The 14,356-nt window shown below is 42.4% G+C and overlaps 1 protein-coding gene across 1 annotated transcript; it reads left to right on the top strand.

The window, feature by feature from the left end:
- Nucleotides 1-1,318: 1,318 nt before the first annotated feature.
- On the top strand, nucleotides 1,319-14,181 carry slc26a6l (solute carrier family 26 member 6, like). The gene is made up of 19 exons (XM_062544575.1): nucleotides 1,319-1,614; nucleotides 1,898-2,037; nucleotides 2,808-2,918; nucleotides 3,243-3,421; nucleotides 4,438-4,602; nucleotides 5,188-5,340; nucleotides 6,124-6,203; nucleotides 7,043-7,190; nucleotides 7,641-7,754; nucleotides 8,346-8,423; nucleotides 8,510-8,605; nucleotides 8,997-9,103; nucleotides 9,437-9,506; nucleotides 9,805-9,897; nucleotides 10,128-10,238; nucleotides 12,314-12,757; nucleotides 13,189-13,243; nucleotides 13,371-13,516; nucleotides 14,025-14,181. The coding sequence occupies exons 1-19, from the start codon at nucleotides 1,475-1,477 to the stop codon at nucleotides 14,046-14,048; spliced, it is 2,454 nt and encodes an 817-aa protein (XP_062400559.1). The 5' UTR covers nucleotides 1,319-1,474; the 3' UTR covers nucleotides 14,049-14,181.
- Nucleotides 14,182-14,356: the final 175 nt, after the last annotated feature.

Raw genomic sequence — 14,356 nt, 5'->3', positions numbered from 1 at the left:
AATGCCATCTTTTGTGGTCTAGTGGGGTACATCCATGGAGAAAACTATATTTATCATAAAATGAGTCTCACCACAGTGGTGGTGTCAGTCATTAATGAGGGAGCATCAATGATCACCTAGATTAACTTACCACACCACAGGTGTTACTCGGCATCACCTCTTAGATTAGTTGACAGAGCTGAGACATCATTAATTTTAGTGTTTGAAAAATAATTTTGATAATTCAACAAAGGATGCAAGAGTTGAGTTCATGAATAGACCTACTCATGAATAGACTGAGAGTCCCACACTCAAAATGTGCAACACTTAGACCATCAGTGAAAACTATCATTGCATGCCATGTCACAATAACAGCTCTACTCTTTTTCTTTTACTTTAACAAACTCAAAGAGAATTGAAGAAAACACATCACACAACCCCTCCTCCAGCACCAGCCTGGGGTGCCCTGCATCTCCCATCCTGCTCCATCTTAGTCTACACACATTTCTAATGGTGAACTATGGGCTTACCAGGCCCCAGCCACTATCATTTTCATGGTTGGTTTTGAGATTCAGTTGGCATCCCAACTTCTATTTGTAAAACTTATGTTTAACATTGCATTTCCTTTATTCCGTGTGTGCCATACCAATAGACCTACTTATTTAAGGCCTGACAACGGTCTTATGGGCTATGGTGATATTGTAATTCTGAATAATAATGATCTATTTGTTTTTGTAATATTACCTTTTGTGCTTTACAGTACTGTATGTCTCTTTGGATAAAAGGATCTGCTAAAATACCCATTATTTACATCGGTGTACACAGCTCATACGTATGTTAAATCGCTTCTAACACGATAGGGGGGAAGAAAAGGGGGGACTGTCTGAAAAGAAGGGTAAATGTGAAACTTTGGACTTTGAAGTTGCGTCATAACCCCCTGCCCTTCTCTGCTTCAGTAATCGTATTTCTGAAGTGTAAGGTGTTTCCAATCCCTGCTTCCTATCTTTAGGAGCACCACTTTGTATGTTAACCAAATGTCATCAGTTACGTCCTGTTGTCTGTTTTTGTTCCCTGCAACTAAGTAACTTTCCATTCAAACCCAGCTAATAAACTGAGAAACATGGAAAACTGTTTGAATCCCATAGTAATTTGTCCTTGTCTTAATATGTTAAAGAGTATCCAGGTTAACAGATAGGTACATAAGTTATTAGCCCCAAGTAGGCTTTTACGCAGTGACAGGTAGTTGGTCAGTGGGGTCAAAATCTGATTCATCATAGGCACCACCCCTTATCATGGCTATATACTCATCTAACACTCAAGAAAAACAAATGTGTGCTTGTATGTTCATGTTCTTATATGTCACTGAGTGAAGGGGACATCAGTACACTATTTGGAACTGAAACTGAGATCACTCTGATTTGGAGAATACTAAATGTTTTGAGGTCTTTCTGTGGAATTGCGTGTGTCTAAAGGAGAGTGATACGGAGGAGAAAAGATGGGGATGGCGAAGAGAAGTGCGGGGATGACTGTGCAGAGAGAGGTCATGGACGAACAGAGCCTGGAGGATTTAACACAGAGACTGGATTACAATGGCCGCCATCCTCCACTTGCCAAGTGTATCAAACAACGTGTCAGGTACATATACAGTAGCTTAATATACAAGTTAGTTTAAACTGCTCTTAAATTAAATTTACCGGTGATATGTCAACATTTTTCAACTTGTGGGACACGAAATATAGCAATACAAAGGGTGAATCTATTGCTGTTCATAAATAATTATCAGATCAGTTAAAATATTATGACTACTAGGTTCTGTGTATCATGCAGCTTTCTGAGATTCAGACAAAATGTTTCTATGTGGAGTCATTTTTGAGAAAAGCTTGAGCTATGTTTTCTGCTACTTTGCCTTGGCACATAGATGCAGTGTGGTTGACCTGAAGAGGAAGGTGGTAGGCTGCCTTCCAGTTCTCTACTGGCTGCCTCGTTACTCCATCTGGGACTATGGAATGCCTGACATTGTATCTGGCATTAGTGTTGGAATTATGCACCTTCCACAGGGTAAGATGACAATATTTACATTTATACATTTAAATTGAATCATTTAGCTGAGCATTTTGTCTAAAGTGACCAGCGTCTAGAGCAGGGGTGGGCAAACTTTTTGCCAGGAGGGCCACATTGGGTTCTAAGATTTGACAGGGGGGCCGGGCCAGGAACAGATGGCTGGAGTGTTTGTGTGAAATAATATAAATTACATGTAGAATTACATTACGTGAGAGGATTTGGCCTACAAACATGTAACATATCATGAGTAGGCAGCAAGGCTCAATGTAGTGTTTTTTTTTTTTTTTCAAAATGCATTCATTTAATTTGATTAATAATAGAATTTAATGAGTGGCTCCTCCTTAATGATAGTCAAGCGCTGAAAACGCATACGGGAGGCAGAAGCCTTAACATTGATAAGAGTTTTTTGTAAAAAAAAAAAAAAATCTTTCAATAATTTGGACAAGTTCTGCGGGCCGGATTAAAACATTCAACGGGCCCGCGGGCCGTAGTTTGCCCATGTCTGGTCTAGAGCTATCAAGTCCAGGGATGTAGATAAAGAACAGACAGGATTGAGAAGAAGGTAGTTAGTGAGGTTTTTGAAGCCCCTGCTCTGGGAACTGGCAGCATATACTACCACTGGGGACGGGTGAAAATAGTTTGGATTGCCTTAAGCTTGATAGCATTTTATAAGAATTAAATATATTATTTTTTACTTTGTATTTTGTGATAGAATATTATGCTGTTGTGATTAGTCAAGACAATGAATCTCTGTGTGGGTTCTCCAGGGATGGCCTATGCTTTGCTGGCCTCTCTGCCCCCAGTATATGGCCTCTACACATCCCTCTACCCAGCCCTAGTCTACTTTTTCTTTGGCACCTCCAGACATATATCCATTGGTAGGTGAACATGCTTGTATTTCTTTTGTCTGGCTATACTCTATTTTATACTCTACTGACGATGTTTTCACCTTTGTATATGTAATACATGTTATAGCCGTAGTGTTTGACATGTCCAGATGTCTTAAACCCTCTCTAAACAGGATATGGATATTGTGTCGTAATGTCTGACTACATGTTTAGAGGTCAACACAATGTCCATATACCTCCCTGTTTAGTTGTCATAGTGTCTGTCTACATGTCTAGAGGTGTTTCTAAACAGGGAGGTATGGATATTGTTTTCATGTTATTGTGCACTTGACCTCTCTTGGGATGCGTCTGCAGGCACCTTCACCGTGCTCAGTATCATGGTGGGCAGCGTGACAGAGACTCTGGTTCCAGACGGCCCAGGGAGCTCCATCTCAGACAGCAGCAACTCCACCGCTGAGTATGACGTCGTGGCCAGGGACCTCCACAGGGTGCAGGTGGCAGCCGCCACTACAGTCCTGGCAGGCCTTATCCAGGTCCTTCACACAATGCTATGCTCACATGCATGATTCATGAAAACCCACATCTGTTTGCAACACACACACAAAAAAAACATTTTGGTAACGCTTGACTTTAGTCCGCCCACAGAGATTTTGTGAGACTGCAGATTCAGATCAGGGGCTTAGTTGGTTGGTTGTCACCGGGATGCGGAGCTAGAGTTCAGTAGGGTTACAGCCACAGGAGAGAAGCTTCCTCTGAACCTGCTGTTTCAGGGAGTGGGGTGGCAAAAGTCTTTGATGATGCTGCGCGCCTTATGCAAGCATCACTTACCCTGGATGGCCTCGATGGAGGGGATTGAGGAACCGGTGATGCGTTGGGCAGTTTTCACTCTGTAGTGCTTTTCGGTTGAGGGCAGAGCAGTTGCCATACCAAACTGTGACACAGTTGGTGAGAATGCTCTCGATGGTACAGGATCAACAGGATCAACAGGATTTGAGTAGACAGGTGGACCTTCTGTAGTCTCCTCAGAACGAAGAGAAGCTGGTGAGCCCTCTTGATCAGGGTGGAGGTATCAAGGGTCCAAGAGACAGACTGTGGACACCCAGAAACTTGAGAATGGGGGTGTGTACTCTCAGTGCACCATGATGTTAGATGATGGACCTCCTCCCTGTTTATTCATGATAGCAAGAGAATGGTACCCACAGTAAATGTAAAGTAACAATCCCACACATGTGTGGGTGAAGTTCTTATACCCTTAACACACACCCACGGAAAATTGAAGATATCACCCTATCAGTGATAATGTAATCAGCTAGTATTTAAGAGAGATAAGAATATACATGTTTGTATTGGTATCCCACATGGGGTCAGCACCATCAGATACCAGCCAGATACCTCACAACAAAACAAACTTTTCACTAATGATTCCTACACATTTCACAGCATACAGTACATACTGTATACAGTACATAGGTTAAACTAAAACATTTCAATAATGAGAAACGTACATAGAAATTCTATGAGTGTGCTCATGTGTTCTGTATGTCTGTAGGTTGTCCTGGGCCTTGTGCAGTTTGGCTTCGTGGGCACATACCTGTCGGAGCCGGTGGTTCGTGCCTACACCACCGCCGCTTCGGCCCATGCCGTCGTGGCGCAGCTCAAGTACTTGTTTGGAGTCTCACCGACGCGCCTCAATGGCCCACTTGCTCTCATATATGTGAGGAGAGCTGCACAATCACATACTCACACACACATTAAAGGGGGAGTCAGTGATCGTGTGGCCCACTTGCTCATCTATGTGAGGAGAACTGCACAATCACATACTCTCACACACATTAAAGGGGGAGTCAGTGATTGTATGCGATTTCAAGCCCATGACATTCAATGAAAATGTCCTCATGATCCGCAAGCTGCCCATCCTGTGAGTGCTCTGTGGGAAAAAACCTGGTCTCTGTAGGCAGCTCGGGCACCAAAAATGAGAAACAAACTATTTTGGGCAGCCTGTCCCCCAAACAAAAACAAAACACTGTGTGGATCTTCTCTGACAATACTGAAGGGAGGGGTGAGCTACCACTCTGGTGTGTTTTGTTTTTGTCCTTGATTGAAATATAATGTACATTTTTTGAACAAAGCATAGGCCAATTTAAATATAAACATAAACAAACACAATGTAATGTACAATCGATTGCACCTTAGTTAACCTACAGCTTAGAGCTAACCTTAATAGGCTCTACCAATTACACTCAACCAAAACAAGCCTAAGCCTAACACTAACAACTCTGGTGCTCTGGTTCTGTGCTAGACGCTGGTGGATGTGTGCCTGCTGCTCCCTGAGACCCACCTCCCTACGCTGGCGGTCAGTGGCGTGTCCATGCTGGTTCTGATCATTGCGAAGGAGCTCAACGCAGCCTACAGACACAAGCTTCCTGTGCCTGTCCCTGTGGAGCTCCTTACTGTAGGCCGCCTGTTTTCACTTTACTCGTATTCTCACATTACACCGTCATGTTTTCATGCAAGCCATTACATTATACTGTATGACAATGATCAGGTTGCATTTTGTGTTTTATGAAAGGTTTGCATTTTGTGTTTTATGTTCTTTTTTCCCCCCAGTGCTCAATACTATTACATCTCTCAATTGATTGTAACCAAAATGCTCTCAAGGATAATCAAGCACATCCATTGTTATAGTTGTGCATGTACAGATGAGCTCCAGTTTTACGAGACACAATTGTGCCATCTGAGCCCAGCTGTGGCGTGCGCAGCAGGCTGGCGTGTTGTTGTTGTTGTGCTGCTGTGGGAGTCTGGCAGTGGGCCGGCCTGTGTGCTGACTCAGCCCTGAGCTCCACGCTCGTCCTGCTCCACACAGCGCTGCTGGGCTAATTATCACAGATAGCAGGGGACAGCTCTGGCTTCTTATTCACCACTCATGTGTACCCGCACCCTTAGCACATACTCAATGACACACACAAGCACTATTTATGTGTGTGTTCTTGTGTGTTTGTTTGGGTGCACTTGCATGTCTCCTCTGTGTGTGTGTGTGTGTGTGTGTGTGTGTGTGTGTGTGTGTGTGTGTGTGTGTGTGTGTGTGTGTGTGTGTGTGTGTGTGTGTGTGTGTGTGTGTGTGTGTGTGTGTGTGTGTGTGTGTGTGTGTGTGTGTGTGTGTGTTTGTGTGTGCACATGCATGTCCATTGTATTAGTTATGTGGATGCACAAATGCATAGCTGTTCTCTCCTCCTAGATTGTGGCAGCCACACTGATCTCATCCTATGCAGAGTTAAGTACCTACAAGGTCCCTGTGGTTGGGGAAATTCCTTGCGGGTAAGATCCACAACTCATCCTTCATTTTTCACACACCTCTTCACTAGACTGAATGCACAGATACTCCATTAAAGTGCTCTTGTTCTATATTTGAGACAGAGAGCAATTTCTACACAGAAATACGCAGCTGTGGCTGTTTTCTGTGCCCATGCATGCCTGCAGTTTCTTGTGAAAATGTATTCAGTCAGCAGTTGTGTGCTGATGGCTGATGCTGATCCCTCAAAATGATTATATCATGGTGGTGAGCTAGTGCACAGACCAGCCGCAGGCATCTAACGCCGGTCATGCAGCCACAGCCAAAAGCCCGAGACACTGCATGCCTCACCTCACGCTTCATCTCCCACCCAAAGACCATGGAGGCTCACTCAGGGTCTGCTGCGTGTGGGATGTTTAAATGTGTTGCCGGTGTTCCAAAGTCTCGAACGTCCGTGATGCTGTCTGTGTGATACTGAACATGCACACATAGAGGTGATATGGATTATGGGGATCAATAGTGGCATTGAATACTGGAATGTGAGCAGCTAAAGCTTGACATAATAACTTGCAAGTCTATGAGTCTAGCCTGAATGGAAATGTTATCAGAATATTTTTCAAAATGTATAAACAATATGAATATGACATAAAGATACAGCTCTGGAAAAAACGAGACCACTGCACATTTTTCTGATGTCAGCCCAAATGATTATCCAGATCTATATATATAACAGTACATATTTCAGGTCCTGACTGTATGCAAACTATACTCTTTTAGCTATATTCAGCTGTCATTTCCGTCACCATGTAATGTATTTGTGATTAACTGATAAGTGTTAGTGATGTTGTCTCTGTTCCTCCCCCAGACTGAGCCCCCCCAGTGTGCCTGACTTTAACATCTTTGGAGAGGTCATCGGGGACGCCTTTGCTATAGCTATAGTGGGCTATGCCATCTCTATTTCTCTAGGAAAAACCTTTGCCCTGAAGCATGGATACAAAGTGGACAGCAATCAGGTATCTCTTATATGCAAAAGTGTAGCTGTCACATGAGTCACTCTGAGCATGACCATGTTATATGTTTCTAGAGGGCTTCCGGTTGAATCATTTAAAACCAATGACGATACTTTGAAATGAAAATGAATCAGACTTTAGTGTAATACTCTACAAAGTGTTGACCTTTTTTGTCCCCAAGTTACTGTTAGCTCAATGCTGTTAACTGTGCCACTGGAAATGCCTTGCGACTGCTGAATGCACCTGTTTGTTTATAACGCAGTTGAAAGGGGCTATCTACAGTGCATGATGTTCAAACATAGGAAGTGATATGACTCATGGTATTGCATTTTCTTGTCATCCCCTCCTTTTGACACTGAGCCTCAAAACAATCTGCACATATAACAGCATTAATGTGCCGCTGACCTCTGATTACGTCTCCTCCGTCTTGTCCCTGCTGCTCTGCTGTGGTAGGAGCTGGTGGCTCTGGGGCTCAGTAACACTGTAGGAGGATTCTTCCAGTGTTTCGCCGTCTGCCCCTCCATGTCCCGCAGTCTGGTCCAGGACAGTGCAGGGGGCAAAACGCAGGTACCTTAGCCCAGGGTTTTCCAGGTGGCAAAGTGTAGGGGCAGCAAAGCTTTTGTCTAGGGGGGAAAAAAATCATAATGTAAATCATGCGTTGGCTATATAGCACACTACAGATTTGTAAGAAATTCCACTTTCTCTTCCACTGAGATGTTGCACACGTGCAAACAGAACCTGTGCAAATGAATGTGATGCCATGTGATCCTTCACCAAGGGTGTAGTGGTACAATATGGGGTGGGTAAACTATGAATTCTGTGATCACGGTCAGGTGGACTGCGCCATGCAGTATATATATATATATTTTATTTTTAAAGGCATTCAGAAAAATGTTGATGATGGTGGAGGTTATTGTCCAATGTTTATAACAATACCAGTGGTAATGGTTCCTGAAGTGTTGATGAGTGTACATACTGTGAATGTGAATAACACAGTGTGATTTTTTAATGTTAAAAGGCACAATTGATGACTATTCTCTTTTGGGTGGTGGATCAGCTCTAATAAGAGGTGGATAAACTCTATTTTTGAAATGTTAGAGGTGGATAAACCGTCTTGCGTTTAGCCTCCACTACATCTCTCCTCACTCTTTACTGCAGATGGCAGGGATCTCCTCGGCTGTGATTGTGCTGGTGACTGTACTAAAGCTCGGACCTCTGTTTCAGGAGCTGCCCAAGGTAAACTTTCCTCAAAAATTGTAGATGGTCAATTTTGGTGCTTATCACTTGTTTTATAATATTTCCTTATTCTCTTGGTCTTACAGGCTGTCCTAGCTGCCATTGTTATTGTGAACCTCAAAGGAATGTTCAAACAGCATTATGATATGGTGACTCTGTGGAGAAACAACAAGATTGACCTGGTGAGAGTTAGACAGTACTTCCTATTTAATAAGCACTTCTTGGCCTATACGGTATACAGTATACGCTGTACAATAGGTCAGTATCAGGATATGAGGCATATCAGAATCAGAATCAACTATATTGGCCAGATTTGCGTAGAGAAACAAGGAATTTGATTTGAGTTGAGTTGAGGTTAATCTTTGCTCTTAAAGCACAACACTAAACAATAACATAAAAAGAATGAAAATACAGAACAGTAAGAATAGAATTAAGGCAGTAGAATAATAGAATATAAAGTGGTCTGCAGCATTATTCAACAGAAATCATGAACAGCTGCTACTGCCCCTTTTGCATGTTATCCCATTCCTTTCACAGCTGCTGATTACTCGCACTGACATGTTTTGTCTATAGCTTGTGTGGCTGGTCACCTGGGTGTCCACGTTGCTTTTGAATTTGGACATGGGACTTGGAGCCTCTGTTGCCTTTGCCTTGCTGACTGTTATCTTCAGGACCCAGCGGTAACTCATCATCTTTTCTCTCTTTAGTTTAGTTTTGGTCATTCTACCCCTGAATTGGGGGGCTAGGTGGGTTACTCTAGTTAATTCAATTTTAGCTATAGGTTAGCTGCAGGCTAACTGGTGTAACTCACTTCCAGAGAAGGAGGCTATGCTAGGCTAACTGTGTCTGACTGGTTTATTGCACACACAGAGAAAAGATAGGGTATGTATCCTCTTATCTCACACTGGGGTAGATGAAAATTAAGCTAATTTCACCCCAAAATTGGCATGTTCCTTTAAAGTTAGGGTCAGAGTAGTTCTCCCTCACCTGTTCTCTACCCTGTGTTCTCGCAGGCCGAGATATTCCGTACTAGGTCATGTTCCTGGAACAGAACTGTATGTGGACATGGAGACACACAGAGGGGTGAGAGACTGCAACACCAGGCAGGCTTGCCACCGTTTCACTGTGAATTAATTACATTGCTAGGATGCATGACTTTTTAATTATTGTTCAATTTTACTATGGCTAGAGTGACAGATTCTACATAGTGTACTCCAGCCCCTCAGAATAACTAAAATGTATAAAATGGAAAAAGTGATTTGTCGTCGATCATCCTCTAAGCTTTCCTTTGTAATGGGTGAGAGAAGTCCCAGGTATCACCATTTTTCCTTTGTAACAGGTGAGAGAAGTCCCAGGTATCACCATTTTTCCTTTGTAACAGGTAAGAGAAGTCCCAGGTATCACCATTTTCCGCTCCTCAGCTACAGTCTACTTCGCCAACGCTGAGCTTTATCTGGCGGCCCTGAAGGAAAAGGTCAGAATCGACCCCATTACATCCCCCAGCACCTCTGCTCACTTAACTCTGTCTCATCTTAGAGATAAGATCAAGATACTCCCCCTCGTGCCCAGCCCTTCTATCAGCCACACATTCTCAAATGTACTGACATTAACAGCTCATTCTACATCAGCTGAAACCCTTTGTGAGAGGAGAGGTCAATTTGATCCTGCCCCTGCCATGACGCCTGTGTGACCCCATGTGTGTAGAGTGGGCTGGACATCGGTAAGATGATCATGTACAAGAGGCGACAGGAAGCCAAGCAGAGACGCAGAGAGAGGAGAGCCAGGAGAAGGGCCAGGCGGCAAGCTAAGAGACGCGTGAGTATACCACAATCTAGAGTCCTTCAAGCTAAGAGACGCGTGAGTATACCACAATCTAGAGTCCTTCAAGCTAAGAGACGCGTGAGTATACCACAATCTAGAGTCCTTCAAGCTAAGAGACGCGTGAGTATACCACAATCTAGAGTCCTTCAAGCTAAGAGACGCGTGAGTATACCACAATCTAGAGTCCTTTAAGCTAAGAGACGCGTGAGTATACCACAATCTAGAGTCCTTCAAGCTAAGAGACGCGAGAGAACAGTATACCACAATCTAGAGTCCTTCAAGCTAAGAGACGTGTGAGTATACCACAATAGAGTCCTTTAAGCTAAGAGACGCGTGAGTATACCACAATCTAGAGTCCTTCAAGCTAAGAGACGCGTGAGTATACCACAATCCTGAGTCCTTCAAGCTAAGAGACACGTGAATATGCCACAACCTTGAATCCTTCAAGTGTTAATATTATTGTGTCCTGAGTGTATATGTAAGGGATAATATTACTGTCTTTCTTTTCACTCATCAATTACTTAATTCACACTTTGTCATGGTTACATCATAGAAGGTCATTCCTACCAATGGCCATTAGTTTTTTCTAAAATGCTAAAACAGCTCAAAGCTTTCAAACATGTAAACACTATACACATCATTACACACCACAGCAAAACAATTTAAAACACAATGCTCAATTTGTGAGAAGGTTCTTTGTTTCATAACTGCCAATGCATATTTTTAAAAAACTTTAGAGTAACAGATCTTCTAATCTCTGCAGAGGATTAGGCATTTAGAGTTGTGAGTTTCATATGAAGAGTACAGAAAATTCTGCAAGTACACTACTGTAACACAACTCAATGCAAAAAACAGAATCTATTGCACACAACAGTACTCTTGAAAACATGATCAGGGTGCGGAGTTTTTTTTATTTTCTTCATTCACACCACACACCACAGTCACTGTGCACATTAGCAACAAGTGTCTTCAATTTGGAGTCATTGTGTGTAATAAATGACGCCAGGTGTGTTCATTGTGTTCAGTTATTGCTGACTGTGGCAAGCATTTTGCATCACATGAGCTTTCATTTGAGAATGTTTTGCAACGTGTTTTAGCAAGGAAAAATGTGCTTAGATTTATGAGAACAGAGGATTGTGTTTTGTGATTTGTGTTTTCATGTGAAATGTGTTTATGATATTGAAAAATTATGGCTAGATTTAGTAAATGTGTTTAAACAACTGGTCATTTGGTTTAGAGCAGGGGTGGGCAAACTTTTTGCCAGGAGGGCCACATTGGGTTCTAAGATTTGACAGGGCCAGGAACAGATGGATGGAGTGTTTGTGTGAAATAATATAAATTACATGTAAAAGCCATTACGTGAGAGGATTTGGCCTACAAACATGTAACATATCATGAGTAGGCAGCAAGGCTCATTGTAGTTTTTTTTTTTTTTTTTTTCAAATGCATTAATTTCATTTGATTAATAATAGAATTTAATGAGTGGCTCCTCCTTAATGATAGTCAAGCGCTGAAAACGCATACCGGAGGCAGAAGCCTTAACATTGATAAGAGTTTTTTTTTTTCAATAATTTGGACAAGTTCCGCGGGCCGGATTAAAACGTTCAACGGGCCGTAGTTTGCCCATGTCTGGTTTAGAGGATTGGCTTTTGTGTTTTAGCATTTGAGATATATAACGATATAACTGTTCTCTTTGCCCGTGTGATGAAGTTGATGACTGATGTGAATTGTATTTTTTACCTATTTTACTTTCATGTGTGTGCTTGTTTACATCATTGACTGTTTAATGAGGATTACACACAGGACGGTGGTGTTGCGACAATCATAAATATTTCTATATCTCATCTTACTTAATCCAAAGTCCCAATAGGCAAGTGCCCCCACTTGGCGGCCATAATGGTAATGCTCTTTGGGCAGTTATCGGGCAGCTATTTTCCTATTCAAGTAAATGGGGAGGGATACAGGAAGGGGCAGGATATGTGTAGACAACTAACCATGCATTTCTATGGAGGATTTTTTGAGTTCTCTGTCTCCTTATGAGAAAGTCTCTGCTATATCTGTCTCATCAGCAACAGGCCTTCAGAGCAGCCTCCCAGAGGAGAGAGGTGTTTTCTGTGGAGGAGGAGGCTGCCCACTGGCAGGATGGACAAGGGCAGACTGAAACATCGACCCCACTGGGGGAGGAGCAGCGTTGGCGGCCACGTGAGAATAGCACGGTCTTCGTCATGCCGGACTCTCCGGGCTCGGCCGAGGGCCAGTGCAGCTGGGTGTACCTGAAGGGTTTAGATCCAGATAGTGACACCCAAGGGTCAACTGTAGGGGATGGCGACACTGCTACATTGGATGGAGACACGGCCACGTTGGATGGGGACACCACCACGCTGGACTCCTGCAGCATGGAGAGAATGTCCCTGGGCTCGCTGGGCAAATGGACCTGGGACATCCACTCGATCATACTGGACCTGTCCACAGCCAACTTCATTGACACAGTGGCCATCAAGTTGATGAGAAATGTAAGTGAAATACAGTGCTGGGCCTGGGAGTGACTGGAGGAGTTAGATACAAGACGAGAAAGAGACCCTAATTTAAGCGATGGGAAAAGTGCAAAGTCTAACTCCTATCTAAAGCTTGCTCAATCTAATCGGCGCAAAATCTATTTGCAAATTTAATACAATGGGAAAGATCCAAAGTGCAACCGTCAGTGGGTCAGCTAAAAGTCATAACATGCCACATCATGGCTTTAATTTACTGTATACACAAGAACTTTGCACTTTGCCTCGCATTTAAATTAGGGCCCCTATTGTGTCTAAACAGTGGGGAGTGTGAAAGAGAGACACTATTAAATTCATGGAATGTTAAAACAAATCTAATTTGGAAATGGTTCATAGCAAAAAGTATATGGAATTGATAATTATTTGTATCTAACGACATTTCATCTTTACAGATTGTCCATGATTTTGGTGAGATTGACATTGATGTTTACATAGCCGGGTGTCAGGGTAAGTCAGACCAAACATTGTGCTTTTCATACAGTTTCTATAAACACTTCTCACTCCTTCCCTCCATTTGTAAAACAGACAGTATAACATAATCATTGGCTTTCTTGTGCTTATTGTTGGGCTCTAGCCACGGTGGTGGACGAATTGGAGTGTGGTGGATTCTTCTCTGACTCTATGACCAAAGAGCGTCTGTTTGCCACTGTCCATGATGCTGTCCTGTACTGCCAGAATCACAAAGGTCACATCTCCCACACCAGTTATGATTACACACTGGTAAGCTGCGAACTGCGTTCAAAGCACCCACAAAACAAGTTGGTACAGTAGCCTATATGGTGTGTGCTGCTAATACTGTATGTGAGAACTTGAGAAGATAATAAGTATTAACGCAAGTAAAGAAATGAGACAGGAGATGCTCTGTAGATGTAAACTTGTTAATTAGCTCTGTTTGTATACAATTTAATTCAGATGATATAAGTGGTGCAGCCATGTGTGTCCTCCCTACCTAGGCTCCTAGGCTGTGCTTAGTAAAATTGAACTTAATGTTATTTGCCTAGTGTTGCCCAATGAACTTCAAAATTGCAGCTGTCATTAGCTACCTTTTAATATCTGTGAATTACCATTAGTGATTCTGTAGCCCATTAAATCGCTTAAATTACAGATTAACATTAATGTTGGTTGGCGAGCATGTTTTTCAAGCATGATTGTTAAAGATATATTTCAATATTGTTTTTCAGGACTAGCATATTCTAAATACCGTTTTTGATATGAACTCTCCTCACAGGATATAAGTGGCACCAGGCTCTAAAAAACAGAATGTGTCAAAGAAGCTTACAGTACTACAGAAACCCTGTGAGATGGAGAAATGAAGTGAGCTCACAACTTACGTCCAGATGTGTTAGGATACCTTATCCTATCTCTCCATTGTACTTGACTCAGACATGCATCTGAAATATGACTTGCATGTACAGTGTTGGTCAAATATTGAAAATGAATGTTATAAAAGTTAATCTTTTTGCATATTTTACACATTTCTCACTACATTATGCATGTTTTACACATTATAGAAAAAGGACAATTTTCCTATAAAAATGTCATATCTTCTTTCTGCTTTGA

The sequence above is a fragment of the Sardina pilchardus genome, chromosome 9, assembly GCF_963854185.1.
Source record: "Sardina pilchardus chromosome 9, fSarPil1.1, whole genome shotgun sequence".
Taxonomy (NCBI): Eukaryota; Metazoa; Chordata; class Actinopteri; order Clupeiformes; family Clupeidae; genus Sardina; species Sardina pilchardus.
Note: the sequence above shows the minus strand (reverse complement) of the source record. Positions and strands in the feature narration are given on the sequence as shown.

Excerpts from the sequence above, each read along its gene's own strand:
- slc26a6l (XM_062544575.1), top strand. The coding sequence starts at position 1,475 with ATGGGGATGGCGAAGAGAAGTGCGGGGATGACTGTGCAGAGAGAGGTC. Across the intron at positions 4,603-5,187 it reads GCCCACTTGCTCTCATATAT|ACGCTGGTGGATGTGTGCCT; the intron begins GTGAGGAGAGCT and ends GTTCTGTGCTAG. Across the intron at positions 12,758-13,188 it reads CCATCAAGTTGATGAGAAAT|ATTGTCCATGATTTTGGTGA; the intron begins GTAAGTGAAATA and ends TCATCTTTACAG.